General features: G+C 28.6%; 1 protein-coding gene across 12 annotated transcripts; it reads left to right on the top strand.

The window, feature by feature from the left end:
- The first annotated feature begins 143 nt into the window (after positions 1-143).
- On the top strand, positions 144-7,376 carry LOC113871057 (protein PHOSPHATE STARVATION RESPONSE 1-like). 12 transcript variants are annotated; one of them, XM_027507779.1, is made up of 10 exons: positions 144-369; positions 1,548-1,588; positions 1,682-1,753; positions 1,842-2,484; positions 2,594-2,792; positions 2,885-2,961; positions 3,043-3,082; positions 3,892-3,946; positions 4,652-4,721; positions 6,006-7,376. In XM_027507779.1, exons 4-10 carry the CDS (start codon positions 1,849-1,851, stop codon positions 6,357-6,359), a joined length of 1,431 nt encoding a protein of 476 aa, XP_027363580.1. In that variant the 5' UTR covers positions 144-369; positions 1,548-1,588; positions 1,682-1,753; positions 1,842-1,848; the 3' UTR covers positions 6,360-7,376. The 12 variants fall into 12 exon arrangements, with proteins under 12 accessions (XP_027363580.1, XP_027363573.1, XP_027363572.1 ...); XM_027507772.1 differs by having other exon boundaries at positions 1,682-1,756; positions 1,845-2,484; positions 2,582-2,792; positions 3,889-3,946; XM_027507771.1 differs by having other exon boundaries at positions 1,548-1,616; positions 1,682-1,756; positions 1,845-2,484; positions 2,582-2,792; positions 3,889-3,946.
- The last annotated feature ends 11,476 nt before the right edge of the window (positions 7,377-18,852 follow it).

The raw sequence follows: 18,852 nt of genomic DNA, 5'->3' as shown, positions 1-18,852 counted from the left end.
ACATAGTAATAAGTGAATATTCTCTTAAAAGAAATCAAAATTCGAATTCTCGAGACGCTGCGTATAAATTTGGAAAAGATTATTTTCACAGAATTTTTGAAAAGCATGACAATATATATATATATAAATGGAAATTGCATGCAGTCGAGATTGTTGGGCACGCGAGTGGATGGCGCGTGGATGAGGCTGAGCGTAGTAGCACAGCAATAGCACAGTGAGAAGAAGGCAAAACGCACTCGTTTCGTTGATCACCGTTCACCTGCCGGTGACGGAGTTCAAAAACACCCGCTCTTCTCTCTCTCTCTCTCTCTCTCTGTGACCAGAATCTGTTCCATTCATCTGCTTCGGTTTCGATTCCATTTCTCTGGGGTAAGAATTTGATACACCGTTTTACTAGTCACGAGTGGAATTTCGGGGTATCTGATTTTTTGTTTCGCTTCATTTTCACGTTTTTCTTTGCGTTACTTCACTTCTCATCGCATCGTGTTGCTATTGCCTCGCTTCTCTTCCCTCCGTTGCTATGCTGGTTGTTGCTACCAACTCTGTTTCTCTTCCTGATTCCTTTTATTTAATTATTTTTGTTTTTATATATACTTTTTGGTTAGTTCAATCGTTTTTTATTCTTGCAACATCGTTTGTGATATTATATCAGTTTGCATATCTATTCGTGTGACTGTGAATTGCTTGCGTCTTTTCTTCATGTAATGTTTGTTGAGAGTAAGTGTTTGATCGTTGGTTTTTGCGTTCCTTTTTGATGGATTGGATTGGGAGATTAACTCTTGGTCTTCTTAACTGAAAAATGTTTTTCTCTGAACTTCATGGAAACAATAGGGAAAGAAACTGAAAACGGGCTGGGTAAAAACACTCATACTCCTTGTATTATATTTCATTTCAGTTTTAAGTATAAATAGGTGAATTGATGAGTGTTAGTCGAGAAGATGTTAACTTATGATAAACTTGTCTCACGGTCACGTGTGTTTTGCAAAAATGAAAGAGCTTGAGAATTTTACTCTCTATTTGAGGTTTATTGTCTATAGTTGGACTGTAAGAGGTCACTTGTAGAGTAGGTATTGTGTGATTTGAGAAAATGGTAAGAATGCTGTGGCACATTTCACAAATTTTATAATGATAAAAAGAGGTGGTTCCCTTTTGTGAATTGCACAAGGTCGATAGGTTTATCTTCTGTGATTTTTGCTCCTGGAACCTCTCTTCACACTGTCATTTTCATTTTGATAACAAAACAACATAAGACGAGGCAGAAGATAACTTATCAGTTTCATTTATTACTGCAAATGAAATAGACAATACAATAACTTATCAATCAAATAATAATGGTTTTGAATAGGGAAGAGAGAAAGATAGAGAGAGAGGGAGAGAGAGACACACACAGAGAGAGGAAGCAGTTGTGATTTCATTTTGGACCTAAATTACTAGGAATTATGAATTGTTATCAGACATTGAATATCTAACTTCGTGAAACTTTGAGGCTTGAGATCAACAGCTACGATTGTTTACATTTAGTATTTTCTGTTTTTACTTGTTTTCAGGATTGGGCATGCTCTTTATCTAGTTTGTCTGTGATGATGAGGTTTTATAATCTTCAGAAGTTCTTACAAGTGAGTTGCTTTCCTTTGAGTAACTTTTTATATTACAGACTAAAGAGTATTGTTTCCTTTCACAGGTCTAAAGATTGATGACAAATAGTCTGGTTTGGGTATCAATAACAAACAGCAAGTTCTGTAGTATTTTACTGGTGAGCATCACCAACAGGAACAATACTGGGTTTATGATTTATAAATTGACTGAAAACTGATACTTTATCTTTTTAATCCACAATGAAGGGAAATAATGGAAGCACATCCTACTTTCTCCTTTGAAAGATCAAAACAACTCAATAACATAGGGGTGTCTGGAGCACTTTCTTCATCCTTGTCAGTCCTTCCAATACCCCCAGAAGGGATGTATCCCAAGCCTGATTCACAGCTGGATTCTGTAGAACATGAGCTTATGACAAGACCTTTTACTCATTCAAGTTATTTAAATTCCGGTGGAGTTGTTGGGCATATTTTTTCATCTTCCCCTGGATATTCAACCGATCTTCATCACTCATCCCTTTCCCCTCATGAAAAACACTCTACTAATGCTCACTTTGTTTCACAATCAATGAATAACGTGGGCCAATTTCCATTATCATATTCTTCAAATAACGAACCACCAACTTCTGCAACATGTAGCCATTATTCCCAAGAAAATAATGCTTCCTGGCATACAGATTCCCTGACAAGCTTTCTGGATTTTCCTGCAAATAACTCTATTGATAATGGTCGGGTAGAAAACAGTGCCTGCACTATCATGGCATCTGAGGAGTACCGTAAGCAAAATGATTGGAAGGACTTGGCTGAGCAGCTACTTAGTGATGATGATACTTTGACTTCTAATTGGAATGACCTACTTGCTGACAACATTCAAGATCTTGAGCCAAAGGTGAAGTTTTTCATAACTCAAATCAATATTAGCTTCAGAGGAAAGTGATTAGTAATTTATTCAGGGAGTGTGTTAGAATCTCATTTTGTTGCTTTAGGTGCCATTCCAGGTTTCAAAACCATTTTCAGAGTTTCCAGAACATCAATCCCAAGGCCATCAGGAACTTCCTGCTTCATATGGAGAAAATTGCATTAGTGTTGCCCCCTCTTCCTCAGCAAATTCTGCTCCGGCCAAGTCACGAATGCGTTGGACACCAGAACTTCATGAGACCTTTGTCGAGGCTGTCAACCAACTTGGCGGGAGTGAAAGTACATTTATCTCTCTTACTCTGTTTGTTAATTCTTAGTCTAGGTTTGTTAAACTTTGGTTCATTTTATTTCTGTTTTTCTTCTTTCTGCAGGAGCTACTCCTAAGGGTGTGCTGAAGCTCATGAAAGTTGAAGGATTAACTATATATCATGTTAAAAGCCATTTGCAGGTATGTGCACATTGCTTTTAACTTCCCTGGTTTGTTTGATATCATGAGTTTTTACTGAAACAAGTTTGACTTGAAATGCAGAAATACAGGACAGCTAGATATAGACCAGAGTCATCTGAAGGTACATAAGATATGTATTGTATTATATGTAGTATGTACCATGCATATTTTGCATAGGAGTTAGTTTCCTTTAACATTGGTAAAAAATAAAACCAATCTTTCACCACTAAATAAAATTAATAGGATGAACTTCCTGCAAAATTTACTGTAGGATTAAAAGCTCATAACATCTAGATTATTCTTCATTGGAAACTTGTTTTTCTGTAAAATGCTCTTCAAAAAAATAAAATGTTTACTAATTGATTAAATACCTTATATCTTTAACACATTTCAAACCATTTGTGCATTCAATTGTTAGATCAATTCATCATCACCTTGAATGACAAGCTATTGAATGATGTGTGTGTATAATCTCTAAAACTGGTATTAATGAGTCTTAACCCATTGCACACAAGATTTTGATTAAGACACAAGTGCGCACAGATTCTCTTACTATACTATTGAGCATAAATTAGTTTTGAAGCTGTAACATTTTATACAACTGACAAACTGTTGCAAATATACAAATATACAGATAAAATTAACTTCAGTAAAGAGCAGTAAGGGGATGCAGCATTTTTCACTAATCTAAGCCTCTTGGTTCTTTTGTCTCTCTATCTCTATCTCTCCATGGATTTCCCTTTTTATTGAGAAACCCCTGTGCTTGCTCAAGAAACTAAAAATTTACCTTCTAATTTCCTAAAAATTGACCTAGACCAATGTGATTGATGTTTGGACATGGTGTATCTTGGGTCACTTTCTTGAAACCTAGAACCATACTTCTATGTGTTATAAGCTAATCCACAATTTGTTGACAACTGTTGGCAGCAGTTATGGATAAAAAATCAAGTTCCATTGAAGAGACGTCATCTCTAGATTTGAAAACGTAAGTAAACTATTTACTTCTATTTTAAAGAATTCAGTTATGTAGTATTACCATAAATGTTAATACATTAGATTGTTAGACATCACTCCATTCTTTGATGTGACTTTGCTGTACAAATGTCACATTCTCAAAAGAATTTAAATTGATTATGATTTATGGAAAGTTTAGCAAAGTGAGGGAGACCTAGAAGAACTTTAGAGGAAATTATTAAAAGAGATTTAACGATAAATAATATTTTAAAGAATTTGATTTTTAACCAAGTTCAATGATGTTGTGTGATTCATGTAGTCTCACTTAGTGGAATAAGACTTGGTTGTAGTTGTCTTTGTTGTACGATCTATGGAAAGTAGGATATATGGAATTTATCCCTCTTAATTTTATTTCTTCTGATGGCAGTTATTGTTTCATATCTCAACATTTAACCCCGATAAGATTAAAGATAAACTGTTAATTAGGGGAAGGTTAGAAAATTAATATTAGGATTAAAACGAAAGAGAAAGAGGCTTTGTTACTAGACCATCATACACAGGCTGCTGTGATGACCAAAGGAGATTAGAATAAGGATCAGGAAGTGAGTTGTTTAGAATTTTCAGTGGTTCAGGATTAAGACCACGATTGGGCCTATATATGGTTCCACGTGAAGTTTTTTGTAATATTTCATACACAGTAATTGTTATGCTAACTTTACTGTTGCATTACTGACAGTGGTATTGAGATTACTGAAGCTCTACGACTACAAATGGAGGTTCAGAAGCGGTTGCATGAACAGCTTGAGGTTTGAACTCTGTTCCTCCAGAATTTCTCTCTTGCATGTTAAATGAATTGTATTAAAAGAGTGACTCAAAGGATTGTTCAACTTGCAATCGCTGTTTCTGTTGCAATCAGTACTGGTCATTGAATTGGTGAAAGCACAGCTTACTTAGTTTGGTTCTGATTGAAAGAAAATTTAAAATTTACAAAAGAAAAATTATATGAAATATTACAACAATAACAACAATAATAATAATAACAACTATTGTATTACCAAATGCTTTGAAGTGCCTCGTTGGACAATGAGTGTAACATTCTAATATTCAACATATATAAAAGTTAAGAGGAGGAAGTCCACAGATAATAGAAATTAGAGCATCCAAGCATACAACATACATAAAAGCTAAGAAGGAGGAAGCCATTTCATGCCTTGCATATGTGGCAATTTGTACCGTGTAGCATTGAGCCTTCATTTGGCTCAAATGTTTTGGGTTGAGTTGATTATTTTTTAAAACAGAAGTTTCAAACTGGTTATCTGTTTTCTATCCGTTTGGCTGTTCTGGGCATTCTATTTTCTGAGTTGATTGGACCAAATACCAGATCAATTCACTGGTTCTGATCAAACTGGCTCTTTTGGTTTTTTCAACCATACAATTGCCATGATTATAGAAACCATACTGTCTTTATCAGCTTGGTGAAAGAAATTGAAGGGATGTAACTCTTCTCTATGGAAAGAAACTACTATTCATCTCATTCTCTGTATTCTGATTACTATTTTATTAATAGTATTTTTTAATAGCTTATCAGCTTCATATGCTTTAAAAAACTGAGAAATCCTGTTCTTTATGGATCAGAAATTAGACACTGACGATATACCATGGGAATTCATATACAATATACCTTGATTTGTTGAAGATACAAATTTTAGTTCAAGGGTTTTATGACCTTCTGTTGAATATTGTGTTCTTTATGCTGTTTTCGTCTTAAGAGAATCAAAATTATATGGTTACCATTTTTATTATGTACAATATTGGTTCTTAATCTTATTTTTGGCTACGTTGGTTAGGACATTTGTATCTTTTATTGAGTATGGAACTATCTGTAATATTTCGATTGGCAAAATAAATTATGCCTATAGAATTTAGAGGTAAGATGCTTCTGTCATTAAATGCATTAATAGTTAGGGATTTAGATTTCCAACTGCAAAAAGTGAATTTCCTGAGGCATCCCACTGTTTCTCTTATGGCGGTCATATATCTTTTATAGTTCTAATGCAGTTCTTCTTTTCCCCTTCTTTTTTCTGTGATAGATTCAAAGAAATCTCCAGTTGCGAATAGAAGAACAAGGAAGGTACCTTCAAATGATGTTTGAAAAGCAATGTAAACCTGGAACTGAAACGTTCAAGGCACTGTCATCTACCATTGAGAGTCCATCTGGAATGTCTTCAAATGCTACTAGAGATTTCCCTGCCAATAATGAAATGGAAGCATCACTAGCAGACCCATGCAAGTCAGGACCTGATCAAGTTATCAGCAGTGCTACAGTCAAGGAAGGATCACCAGAAAAGGGTGGGACGCCGGATTCTCCCCAAACTCAACATGCTATTGCTAATGAAGATAGTGCTCAAGCCCCAAAGCGTCAAAGAACGGAGAAAGCCATATGATCTGCAGAATCAGTGTCAACAGTGAACTTACAAGACAATACTGATTCATGAAAGATTTCATTTTAGCAAGAATGACTAAGCTGAATGATGGTCAAGGTCCGTAACTTATGAGTTCCTCCTGTCCTATTGTGGTCAATGAGTGTTTGCATGTGTACCATGTACATTAAGCAAAAGATGACGAGTCAATTGCTTGAAAAGCTTTGGTCAAATTTTTGCCGTTAGATATCCTCCTTGGTAGATAGTTTGTAAATACCACTGTAGGCCCTTACTAAAGCTTGCGGCATACTCTATCCTTGGAATGTGTTATCCTTCCTGTGTCATAAACTTAACCGTATAGCCCAGAAAAAGGAAAAACAGATGACGAGTCAAGTCAACGAGCTTGTAGCTCAACTTGATGATGTCGGAGGTTCAATTGGTCACTTATCCGTTTCTGTATTTGCTTTCATCTCTAATGTAAAACTAGAAACTAAAAATCATGAGTCCATAGTTTTGATCATGGAGTTTTACAACACCTTTATCTGGTTTCCTAGTCGTGAGAGAATGAGATTCTAGTGTTCAGATAATGACATTACATCATAGGCAAGGGACGTAATTTAGATCCTCTATTATGTTCCTTTTCTTCTAATTGTACTAAAAAAAGGATATACTTCTAGTTATACCAATTATAGTATATGTTTCGTTTCCAATTCCACATGACGGTGTTTGGTCCACTTCTCTTCCAGCCATAAGATCCCCTATAAGGCATTAACCACAGTAGGCACAAGGCAATATTGTTAAAAAAAGAGTAAATTGGCCATTTTATTATGTCTCATACTAAAGAAGACTAATGTCGTTATGTTGAAGGGAGTCGGGGAGATAAGGAAGCTCAGGTGCATTATTGAATCAATGACGATAAAGTGTATTATTATACGTTAACCTCACAGGAGTTAGTATAATTATCCTTATTATATATGTATGCTAGAACAACACCTTGTCCGTTGTACGGAAAATCAAATAAAAAGTAACAGTTGTTTCAATGATAATAATTTGTTGGATATGTTGTATAATTGACCTTGCATTAGCAAATCACAAAAACTGTTAGAGAGAGAAAATAATAATAGTCTAAGACGCGTTGAACGCTATCTTTAAAAATACTATTAAATTTATTTTCTGCTAGTTCTGATTCAGAGCCTCTCATTTGAAGGGTATATTAAATCATATTGTCTTTGTATATTGTAAATAGATTCTCAAGGACAACGTTAAACGCTTATCATAGAAATATTTTGCATATTGTGAATAGAGTTTCAAGGACAGGGTCCAACGCTTCACATTACTTTTACTGCAAAGTCAGTTTTACCACAGGATTAAATTTAATATTGACTAAATTATAGGTAGAGAATGGGTGTGTGAGAAGGGAAGAAGATAAAAGGCATATACCACATGTTAGGTTAGATGTATTTATAGCACAAAAAAAAAATAAAAAAAATTTAAATTTAAATTAGAGATATGATGAGATATGGTTATAAAAAAATAATCATATTTAAATTTAAAATTTTTACCTATCACTCATTTTTTCAAAAGCGTTTGTTATGATACTCATAAATTTTAAAAAAATATTCTATATCTTCTTTAAATTTATGGTTGCGCTTTTTCAAAATTAAAGGACATTTATATTTTTTCTAAATATATCACTAATCTTCACTATCTATTTATGTATTTAATATAAAATTAATAGTGTTAATTATTTCATACGTAAGAGGATATGTAATATCCTTTTAATTTATAAGACATGTAAAAAATGTCTTTTTCAAAACTCTTGCTCACAATCTTTTTTAAAAAGACTTGTATTAAAATAATAATTTAGAGTATGTTAAACTATGGCAGAACAATAATAATATGGAGTTGCAGAAAAATGATTTTCTACCAGGGATGATCTTCACTTTTAAAATGATTAATTTTTAATTTTAAAAAAAAATACACAATAAATAGTTATAATTGTCATTGGACTTGATATAGTAGAATTTCTACTGCAGCAATCCAAATTCACACTATTACAATAAATAGTTATGATTTTGAATTTAAATTCTAGTAAATACAATTTTATAAAATACTCAAAAGGAAAACTTCAATGTTTTATTCATTATATTCAACTCAAATAAAATTATGTTTTTTTAAAAAATACCTGTGGTCTAAGTCAAAAACTCATCCTACTACTTTTATTTTGGTTAGATAAACAATGAGTTTCAATGATTTTGATTCTAGTTTTAGAATTTTATAGTTACATTTATTTAAATTTTGAAGGTCAAAAAATAATACTTTAATAACAATAAATACATTTAAAAAAAATAAGAATTAATACTTCGATAAATAAATTTATAATATAATCTTTATTCTAAGGAAATTTAAACTTAAAAAAGTAAAAAAAATACAGTAATATCGATACCTTATCATAGAAATTAAAATATAATTAATGAAAGAAACACAAATTATATCTAAAAAATATAAAAACGAAAATCTAAATCGAGAAAATATAGAAACTAAACATCCAGGTTATAACCTATTAACCTTTCTCTAAATTTTGTTTTAATCAGTCCACTTAAAGCTTACAGCCTATAGATAATGAGATTTTCTTTTGTTCCTTTTTGAACTTTTGAAAACAAAAAGAAGCTTAATTGAAGTCCAAGATTTGTTTTTTACCTATCAAACAACAGCGTGCTATGTATATGGGGGTTGATTAAGGTGGCGGCAGTTCGCCACCATCCCCAAAAAAGTTCTTATCTGTAATTGGTTATTACTTGGACTTCATAAAAGTTAAAGTTGAAACTTATTCTAAAAAAATGGGTTTTAACTATGTTTAATCCACACATTACATATGGTCCAGTCAAACCATGACATGAGTAGGAATCTCATCACCAACCTTAAAGCAGACCAAGTCACCCCACCACTACATCAAATATCGATAGGTGGCTCGTCAATTCCTATGTATAAGTAGTGACTCAGAATATGTATTATACGGAAATGTTGTTTTCACAATGTTTTTCAGCCACCTTAGAAACATTCATGTATATTTATTTATTTATATTTGAAGTGATACGTAAAAAAGAAAAATAAACGTGTATAAATATATATAGGTATTAAAAGAATGATTCAAATAATAAAATCCTATTTTGTATTCATGTGATATATGGATCCATCAGAAACACCAAAAGCTAGAATGGCAGCATGATAAACAAATGCATTTTTCATTTACCTATACTAGTGTAGTTTTGTACATGAAGTTTTAATGTTCTTTAAGGTCCATATAGAAAAGATATATCATGTGAAAAAATAATTAAAATAGTTACAAAATTGTACAAACACTGAATGCAGATATTTTATTTGATTTCATTTGCACTTCTGCTAACATTGTGGATAATTATGCTTTCTTGATTGGCTAAATAAGTGAATTCGTCACATTTCGTATAAAAAAAATCGTACTAAATAGTTGTTCTCGTGGTAATATAGTGATTTCAGAAACAAATTTTTTTTAGCTTGATATGTGTAGACACACGTTTTGAATATTAATTCTAATGTGCCAAAGAAGGGGGGTGGGGGGGGAAATTAAGAATAGTGATAAATAATGAATATTCTGTTGTACATATGTAAATCAAAACCTCAGATAGTTCACCATCTGCCACAACTACTTGTGCTAGCTGATATACAAGAATCAACATATGTAAATCAAAACCTCAGATAGTTCACCATCTGCCACAACTACTTGTGCTAGCTGATCTACAAGAATCAATCAATCATAAATGTCGTGTAATTAAGTAACATAAATTATTATTAACAATGAGAGTTCCAGCTAGGTTTCAACAGTAGTAGCCAATTAAACTGCCCAAGTCTCATCATGTCGAGAACCACAGACACAGATTCTCATAATTATTCATAAGGGCTTCGTATTGTACCATGAAAAGGTGGGGACGTGACGCAGCAACCTGCATTTGCATGAGCATTTTGTTTTATCCATTAAAAATTAAGAAAATAAACACACCTTTGAGGCCAAGCAATCGAGAAAATCGAAACAACAGTGTATCTTATAGCTTATATTCAAACACTTGATATTTTATTCTCAACTCACCAATCCATCTCTTACATCTTAGACTCAAACCACACGTACGACTTCTCAACTCACTGTTTGATATGTACTTTTCTCCAAATTCAAACACTTATAGTTGATATCTTACTGTCAACTCACCACCCAATTAGGCATTTGCTACTTCTTCTATATATAAATACCATATATATTCTTCTTCTCTCTTCTAAACTTTGGCTAATTTTAATTCTACAACACTTTCATTTTGTTGGATTCATATTTATACACCAGTTGGTGGCTTAATCACTGGATCTGACTCCCGAAATGAATCCCATTTCTCGCAAGATTCTGATGGTTGATGAGGTATATTTTAAGACCCTTCTTATTTTGCTGGCAAATATTGCATGTTATGAATTGTTATATGCTATACTTCGATTTTTTAACTTTCTGTGACACAATATGATTGTTTTAATTTCCTGCTGGCTAGGTTCTCATCAACCACTCCCCTACACAAGAATTGGATCAAAGGAAGATGTTATGTGCATTCTTCTTGCCTTATGGACTCCATTTCGGGAGTGAGAACCAGTGATTAAGCCAGTGCGAAGCTCGATGCAAAAACCTACTATAAACGTACTTCGAAAATTAAAGGTAAGATTGGTTAACATGCATGTTTGGGGTTGGTTGTTTTTGGAAAATAATCGTTTTTTTTTTATCAGAAGATATATAAGAAAGTTAGGAAAAAAATGTTATTTTTTGAAAATAAACTAACCAAACATGTACTTAACTCTTACATTAGAAAAACCAGATTGGATAATTAGGTTAATGAACAAATTCATTAGAACAATTAACTTATACAGCAAGGATTTTCTTCATTGATGAAGAATTTCAGATTAAAAATGCGTGATGATAGATGATCAGTCCAGCATAGGATGATAATTTATTATCTATCATTTAATAGAAATTTACATTAATGCATGGAGTGAAATAAAATATTTTCTTCTCATTTTTCCACAAATAAGGTTTTCTTCATTAAATGGAACACGATTTTATTTAGAGATTAAGCAATGGCAATTGAAAGCTGCTTTTGTGATATTGCTCTCACACGAGACATAAGGCATTAATCATTTGTTTCTTTGTTGCTGCGAGAGAGAGAGAGAGAGAGAGAGAGAGCAAGAACAATGAAGAATTCAAAATTAAGATCAATGCATTGTTAAGCTATACGTGGCATGGAGGAACGTCACTGATCATCATCACCACCACCAGGATTGATTCAGGTTTGACAGTTTCCATTCTGATATTGATGTGCACTTCAAATAAATAGATTACTATTAATTCTTTCACATGCATTTTGGTTGTTACACCTAAGATATTCATAAAATTTTGTGCATAAAAGGGACATTAACAAAAAGTAAGAGGATAAAGAGAAATTAAAGAGGATGTGAAGGAGATGGAATGAATTGTTGGAGTAAAAATATTATAATTAACCCTTTCAATATTGCTAACAAAATAAAGAAATAAATGCACAGCATTTTTAACTAATTAATGCATCTATTATCTATTGACTTGGCTCCTCAACCTTCATTCTTAGAGAAATTAGGGGGAAACGGACCATGTAATGCCAATATTTTCCTCAACATTTTTCCAAAAAGATTTACTAAACGGAAGAGGTTTGTATCAATGGAAAGTATATTAATAATAATAACAACAATAACTTTAAATCAGATGTGTTACTAACTTATAAAAAGCTTAATTTCTATGAATTTTCTTAACTCATCAAAAGGCACATGTCTTCTCAAATTCATTTATCAGAATTTTATTAGTTTTTAAAGAATGATTTTCTAAAATTCTCAATGCTTAATTTAAAATAATATTTCTACTTTCTATTTCTTGCACGGTTTAACCAAAATTTATTTCTTTTACTAACTTTTACTTCTATAACAATAAAGAAGTTTCCTTATATGTTATATGTATATGATTGTATCTGTGTATACACGAAAAATAAATTTTAATATAGAGATAATATGTTTTTATATAATTTTACTATCTTTAATTTTTATAGTAAGGTTTTCACGTCTAAAAGGAATAAATTTATATTAAAAAATATTATTATATTTTTATAAAATTTAATAAACTCATATATTTTAATAATTTTCAAAAAAACTTAAATCGTATTTTAAAAAATTGAATTTAATAAAAATATTTTGATAAGCTAACTTTATCATGAATTACGAGTACCATGGGTAAAAACAATGAAGATAATAATCATGTTAGGAATTTCGTTTAGTAAGAAACTATATTGACATTCTTAATCGAATCTGTATATTCTATATACCTTTATTAATGCTGCAAGGCTTTAAGTCCAATAAAACACTTTAGACTGAACCTATTAATGACTATGTATGTTCAAATATTTCTTATTCGTTAGTATTTTTGAATGAATCGATTTAATGCAGATAAAAAAATAAAAGTTAAAATATTATTAAGCATACATAGATTAATTCATAGTAATAACAATATACTGTAATACAAGATATAGAACTTGACACGGTCAAGCTCGAAAAGTAAATTAATCTGTGTGAGGTAAAAGACTAACCCAAGTTGTCTTACGTGTTACTTGTAAGTGTGGTTTTAACTTTTTAATGTTTAATCTAAATGACATTTGATCTGCAATAATAATCTCCACACTTAAATGCCTAATATCTTGGTTAGATAATTAATTATTGCTCACATCTCGTTATCTCTACCACACTTCTAGATTATTACCATTCTGTCACGTCCAAATCTAATTAATCACAAACAATTGTAAGGTCTAATCGCATTTTCCAAAAGGTTATTCCTTATTATCTTACTAATCACCAACCCTTTAATGCTTGCATACCCTCATTGAATTTTTCATACTCAAGACAAATTATTTAAACTAAAAAATAGTTATTTTATATATTTTTTATGCATACAATTATTATAAGTTTTTTAAATGTATCTTTTGATTTAAATACATTTTCTCTTAAACTAATAATTTTTAAAATTACATTAAGAATGAATAAAGGGGAGTTTAGCGTGAATGAAAGTTTACCACATGTTGTTATCACGTTTCTAGCTCATAGTAAAACATATCATACAATATTTACTGTTTTAAAAGCATCAAATAATTACTAACTGAAGATGGACAACTTGGAGATAATTTTAAAATGAGACGTTGGTGTTAATATTGTGTTTTATACGGTGTTTAAAGCATTTATAATAGTTATTATATAGTGTTTCTTCCGTTTATTTATATTTTTTAAGCTAATGATATTCACATAAAAAAACTAAATTAAGATTTTCATTTATTTTAATATTATTTTTCATTTATTATATAAACTTGTTTCTCTTATTAATTATTTTTTCTCACTTATTCCTTTAACATGATCTCACTATTGTAAGTAATTTTATCTTCCAATTAATTGAGAGAATTGCGATTATATATTTATAGTTAAAATAAGGCTATAATAAAAAATAATAATTGATATTAACTGAAATTGAAGACTTGAATCTTCTCATAGTACCATCATAATATATAGACCTGTTTTAATTTTTTACTAATGAACATTTACCAGTTATTATTTATTGAAGTCTATATAAATTTCAATTAAAAGTAAAATGTATATAGAAATGAATATTACGCTATTGACATTTCTTTAATAAAATTTATTTTAAAATGTATATAGAGTGAAATGTCCTTTAATTTAATTTCTAAAATTTTATAATTTAGTTATGCATAATATATAAATTTAAACAAATTATTTGAATGTTTATTTATGTTAATCTTAGTTAGGTTTTATAGGAATTGAAAGAAATGACCTTACCAAGACATCTACTACAAACAAACAAAATATACTAACAATTGGGCATTTGGTTAATCTTCTTTCGTATTATTTTTGTTTGATAAAAATTAAATTATTATTACAGATAATATAATATATTATAATAATAAAATATTTTGTATAAAAATAGTATATACCCTTAAAATATCATATGTTAGTATAATATATTATTAGTATTTTAACACACACGCACAAATCTTTTTTGCTTATTTAGACAAATGAAAAAAACTTGTTTATTTTTTATATTATAAAAATATTTTAAATAAAATTAAAAAAAGCGAACCCGATGAGTATAAATACTATTCTCAAAGTTTTATGAAAGTAAATGTAGAAATGAATATTTTATCATCTAACTTATTTTATACTCATCAAAATTAATATTACATTTTTTCTAATGATTTTACAGTCCCAAAACTCATAAAAAAATTTAATGACTTAATGTTTTATTTTAAAATTAAAAACCTTAATTCTTTATGATATCGTCTAATTAACCATCGTTATAATCAAGACAGGAAATAACACGTGATTAGTAAAAGTACAGCCAATAGATTTAAATACGTGAGTTGTAACATTCTACTCCCTTTCTACTTTTAACTTGTAACATTCAAAAAAGGCAATATTTTTTTTTTCTTACTCTTTATTCTCCTTTAATTTCACTTTTTTTACCCTATAATTGCTAAACATACCTTAAAATTAGCATCTCCTTCCTTTGTTAGGATTTGATTTGCTTCATGAGATTTGGTGTACCAATAATGTTATTGGTTTTTTATATGTAATTTTAAGATTGGTAGATAATGTGATGTGATCTTTGAGTGGATGCATAGAGCTATCTTATAGTTACAAAATAATATAGTATTGAGCCCAATTTAAATAAATACTTATATAGAAGAAAATTAATATAAAAATAAATAAAATTAGTTTTATAAATTAAAAGTAATATATACTCTTCAAATTTTAGAGAAATTTATACCAAAAAAGTAGTTAAAAGTAGAGTATGATAGTTAGGGCTGCCTTTATATGTATACAATAGTCCTATAATATATAATATAAGTTTCAGTTGTCTTATTTTCTAATTTAGGTTGCATATGTAATCTGGGATAGGATTTGATTTCTACATATTTCCAAAATAATAAGGTATTTATGTTCAATATTTTCACTTGAAGTTGTAGAATTGGATCTTAGTCTTAAACGATAAATTTGGCTCATCAAAATTAATTAACTTGGTTTGACTTTTGTTAGCTAAAAAAATCCTCTATAAATTATAACTTTAAGATTCAAATTTCAGTCGTTAAAGTAAACTTCATCTATAATCACATTTTACTTCAATAACCAATCACTGTTAGGTAATTTATATGAGTTTTAAGTATTAATACAAATTAATAGTTATTGAGAGTCACTAATAAATATGGCATTTGTAAACCTTTGAATAAATTATACTTTTTGTTTTTGTTTTCTTCTGAAAGATGCTTAGCTCTCTTTTTAATTTTAAAAATTATATTTTTTTTATTGAAATAAATGTGTTATTCCTTAACCTATTCTAATAAAAAATAAATTCTTAAGGGTATATCTTTGCTCTCACTATTATTTTTCGCATCACATATACTTTACCTTTGACCTTTTGTTATTAAGTTTATAACCTTAAAAAGATGACATAAAAATTTTAGATAAGATTGAAAAAGAAATAGAAGCGATTTTTAAAATTTAAATTTATCTTCTAAATGAACTATAATTAATAATAAAACATTTAAAATTAACTATTAATTATGTTAAAAGTTGTAACAACAATAATAACTGAATTTTATTTTATTAGATAAATAAGATTGTAAATGGTTAAGCCCAAATATAGCCTGAAGTGGTCAGATTTTGGGGAAAGCACGGGAGAATTATTTGTGCCAATCACTTAAATTCATATTAGATTAAGTTTAACAGTAATTATTATTATTATTATTATTATTAAATTGATTCGAACAAACTCAATTAAAATTAAGTTTGGAGGGATTGTTAGATTGTATATAATTATTTTTAAAATATTTATAAAAATATTTTTTTATATAAAGAGAATTTTAGATATTTTATATTTGTCTCAAAATGTATGATAACACTAACGCTGTTGATGTGATAGAAAAGTAGATAAGCTAACTCTATCAATCATATCACTCGGGAAGGTAGTGGGATGACCTATTTTAGTCACTGTAATCTCCAAAAAAAAATTATATTGTCATGTAAAATGAAATTATGGTACTTTTTATTTAGATTTGATATGTGGATTTTAAAAATTATTATATCTTATGCATTTTATTTTTATAAAAGGTTTAGTGTCTAACTTTTTAAAAAGTTAAGTATATAAATTAATTTTATTTATATATGCTTTAGGGCACATAACTAATATATATATATAGTAAGTTTATATAAACATTATAATATTTAATATTATAAATATATTATATCTTATAATTTTTTATCATGTATATTTAGAATTTATTTAAAGGTTTAGTAAGAGAAAAAAGTAAAGAATTTTAAAGGTAAAAAAGGAGAAAAAGAAAAGAAAAGAAGAGGAAGATTGGTTAATAAAATATTTTTTAAATTAAAAAGAGTTAAAAATTTATATTTAGGAGGATTTTATATAGTTTATAAAATATCTCTCTTTTCATCTTAAAATTTTTTAAATAATGATTATTATTAAATTAATTTTCATCTTCTTTTTTTTTTTTTACAAAAACTAAATCTCAAATAAATACAAATAAAAAAATAATGTCAAGTTTATTGCATATATTATATACATATTAATTTAAAAATTGCTTATAAATTACATACATACAAAAATATATACACACGTTAAAAAAATACACGAAAATCAAATTATTCCAAAAATAATTCTAATAAAAAATATTTCACTTAATAATTTTTTATAAAAATTGAATTTTATCAATTTAATTATTAATTAAAAAATTTTCTTAAATAAAGTAAGTCTATAAAAAATTATAAAAAAATAATTAACAATTTATCAAATAATAATATGTTAATGTTTAATATATAATTTTAAAATATAAATAAATAATTATAAAATCATATATTTATAATCATTTAAAATTTTTAAATTTTTATATATTTAATTAACATAAATATATAACCTTATTTATTCATTAAATAATAAAACTTAATATTTATAAAATTATTAAACAAAATAATTTTATTCCTCACTCGTATGTACATGCACCTCTTACATAGAATTTTTGGCTCTGCCCCTAATCATATATTTTAAGAATAAGATTCTCACGTGAAGTAGTCTCATACTCTCATTTTATATTTTAAATTTATCATTATTAATTATTTAATGATAATACTATAATATTAAATTATAAATATTTTTATTTTCCAATCACAATATTTTAATATTGTAATTTTAGTATTTTTCTTAAGTTTTGATTAACTCTATTCGAACCGAAGTGGTGAATCACAGTTCTTTATTTTTGAAATATTTTTAATTTTTTAACAAAAGGTAAATTATGATTCAAATTTTACTGATTTGTATTTTGTGACCAACCATATCTTGAATAAAATGAGGGATATTTGTTCAAAAATCTGTAATTTTAATAATATAAAACATGAATTAATAAGCACGTAGTTTCATTTAATACACTAGTTTAATGCAAATAATTGATATGATTGATTTAAAAGCAATGGATATTATGAGTCTTGATGATGATGTGCGTATGATTTTTAAAGAGATGGATTTTGATCGATTGAAAGTGTAATGTTTTTTTTACAATTCCCGTGTCAGTTTAGTAATATCAGATTCATCCTTCAAAAACAAAACTTAGAAGCAACATATGTTTGAAGTATCAATTCACAATTGAAATTTCCAATGTAACAACAATACATAAATAAATATCAAAATTAAAAAGAAAAAGTGTAAACATTAATTTTTTTAATATTTGAAAAAAAAAAGCATTTGAAGGACTAAAATTATGTTAAAATTTTAATATTTTATAAAATAAAAACAGTACTCTTTTTCGGTATAAATAAATAAATAAAAATAGTACTCTAGTAAGGAATTTGTTTTTATGAATGATTTAAATAAATAAAAAAACAACTATTGCATACATTAGTAACTTCTCGACGATGATTGTATGTATAATTTTCAAAGCAAAATATTAACAACTTATTTTTTAATATATCATTTTTATTATATTTTTTATTAACTAAAATTCATGTATACATCACCAAATAAAGTGAATCTAATTCCTTTTTTTTTTTTTTCTGGTACATAGTCCAATTCCTGATTTAGTGAACAGCATTTCTGATTCACTCAAACCTTCTTTGGTATATATCAATAAAGGGAACTGTATCATACCCCTTACATAGTCTTCTATCCCCATGGATTACACAGCAAAAGATTATATATATTTATTATTTTAATATAAGATACCCATTTATTAAAAATCTGAAACATTTGAGAGTTGGACAGTTGAAACCGTAACGATACTATCTAAAATATTTCACAAGTTATTAGGGTTTTTTTCTAATGAAAGAAAAAGCAAAATCATAACAAAAGATTGCTTGCTCATACAACAAA

Source organism: Abrus precatorius, unplaced genomic scaffold, assembly GCF_003935025.1.
Source record: "Abrus precatorius isolate BTA unplaced genomic scaffold, Abrus_2018 Scaffold7, whole genome shotgun sequence".
Taxonomy (NCBI): Eukaryota; Viridiplantae; Streptophyta; class Magnoliopsida; order Fabales; family Fabaceae; genus Abrus; species Abrus precatorius.
The sequence above is the reverse complement of the archived record's forward strand: the minus strand, read 5'-3'. Positions and strand labels throughout refer to the sequence as shown.

Coding starts and splice junctions, on each gene's coding strand:
- LOC113871057 (XM_027507770.1), top strand. CDS start 1,849: ATGGAAGCACATCCTACTTTCTCCTTTGAAAGATCAAAACAACTCAAT. Junction 2,485..2,581: donor TTCAAGATCTTGAGCCAAAG/GTGAAGTTTTTC, acceptor TTGTTGCTTTAG/GTGCCATTCCAGGTTTCAAA. Junction 3,083..3,888: donor TAGACCAGAGTCATCTGAAG/GTACATAAGATA, acceptor AACTGTTGGCAG/CAGTTATGGATAAAAAATCA.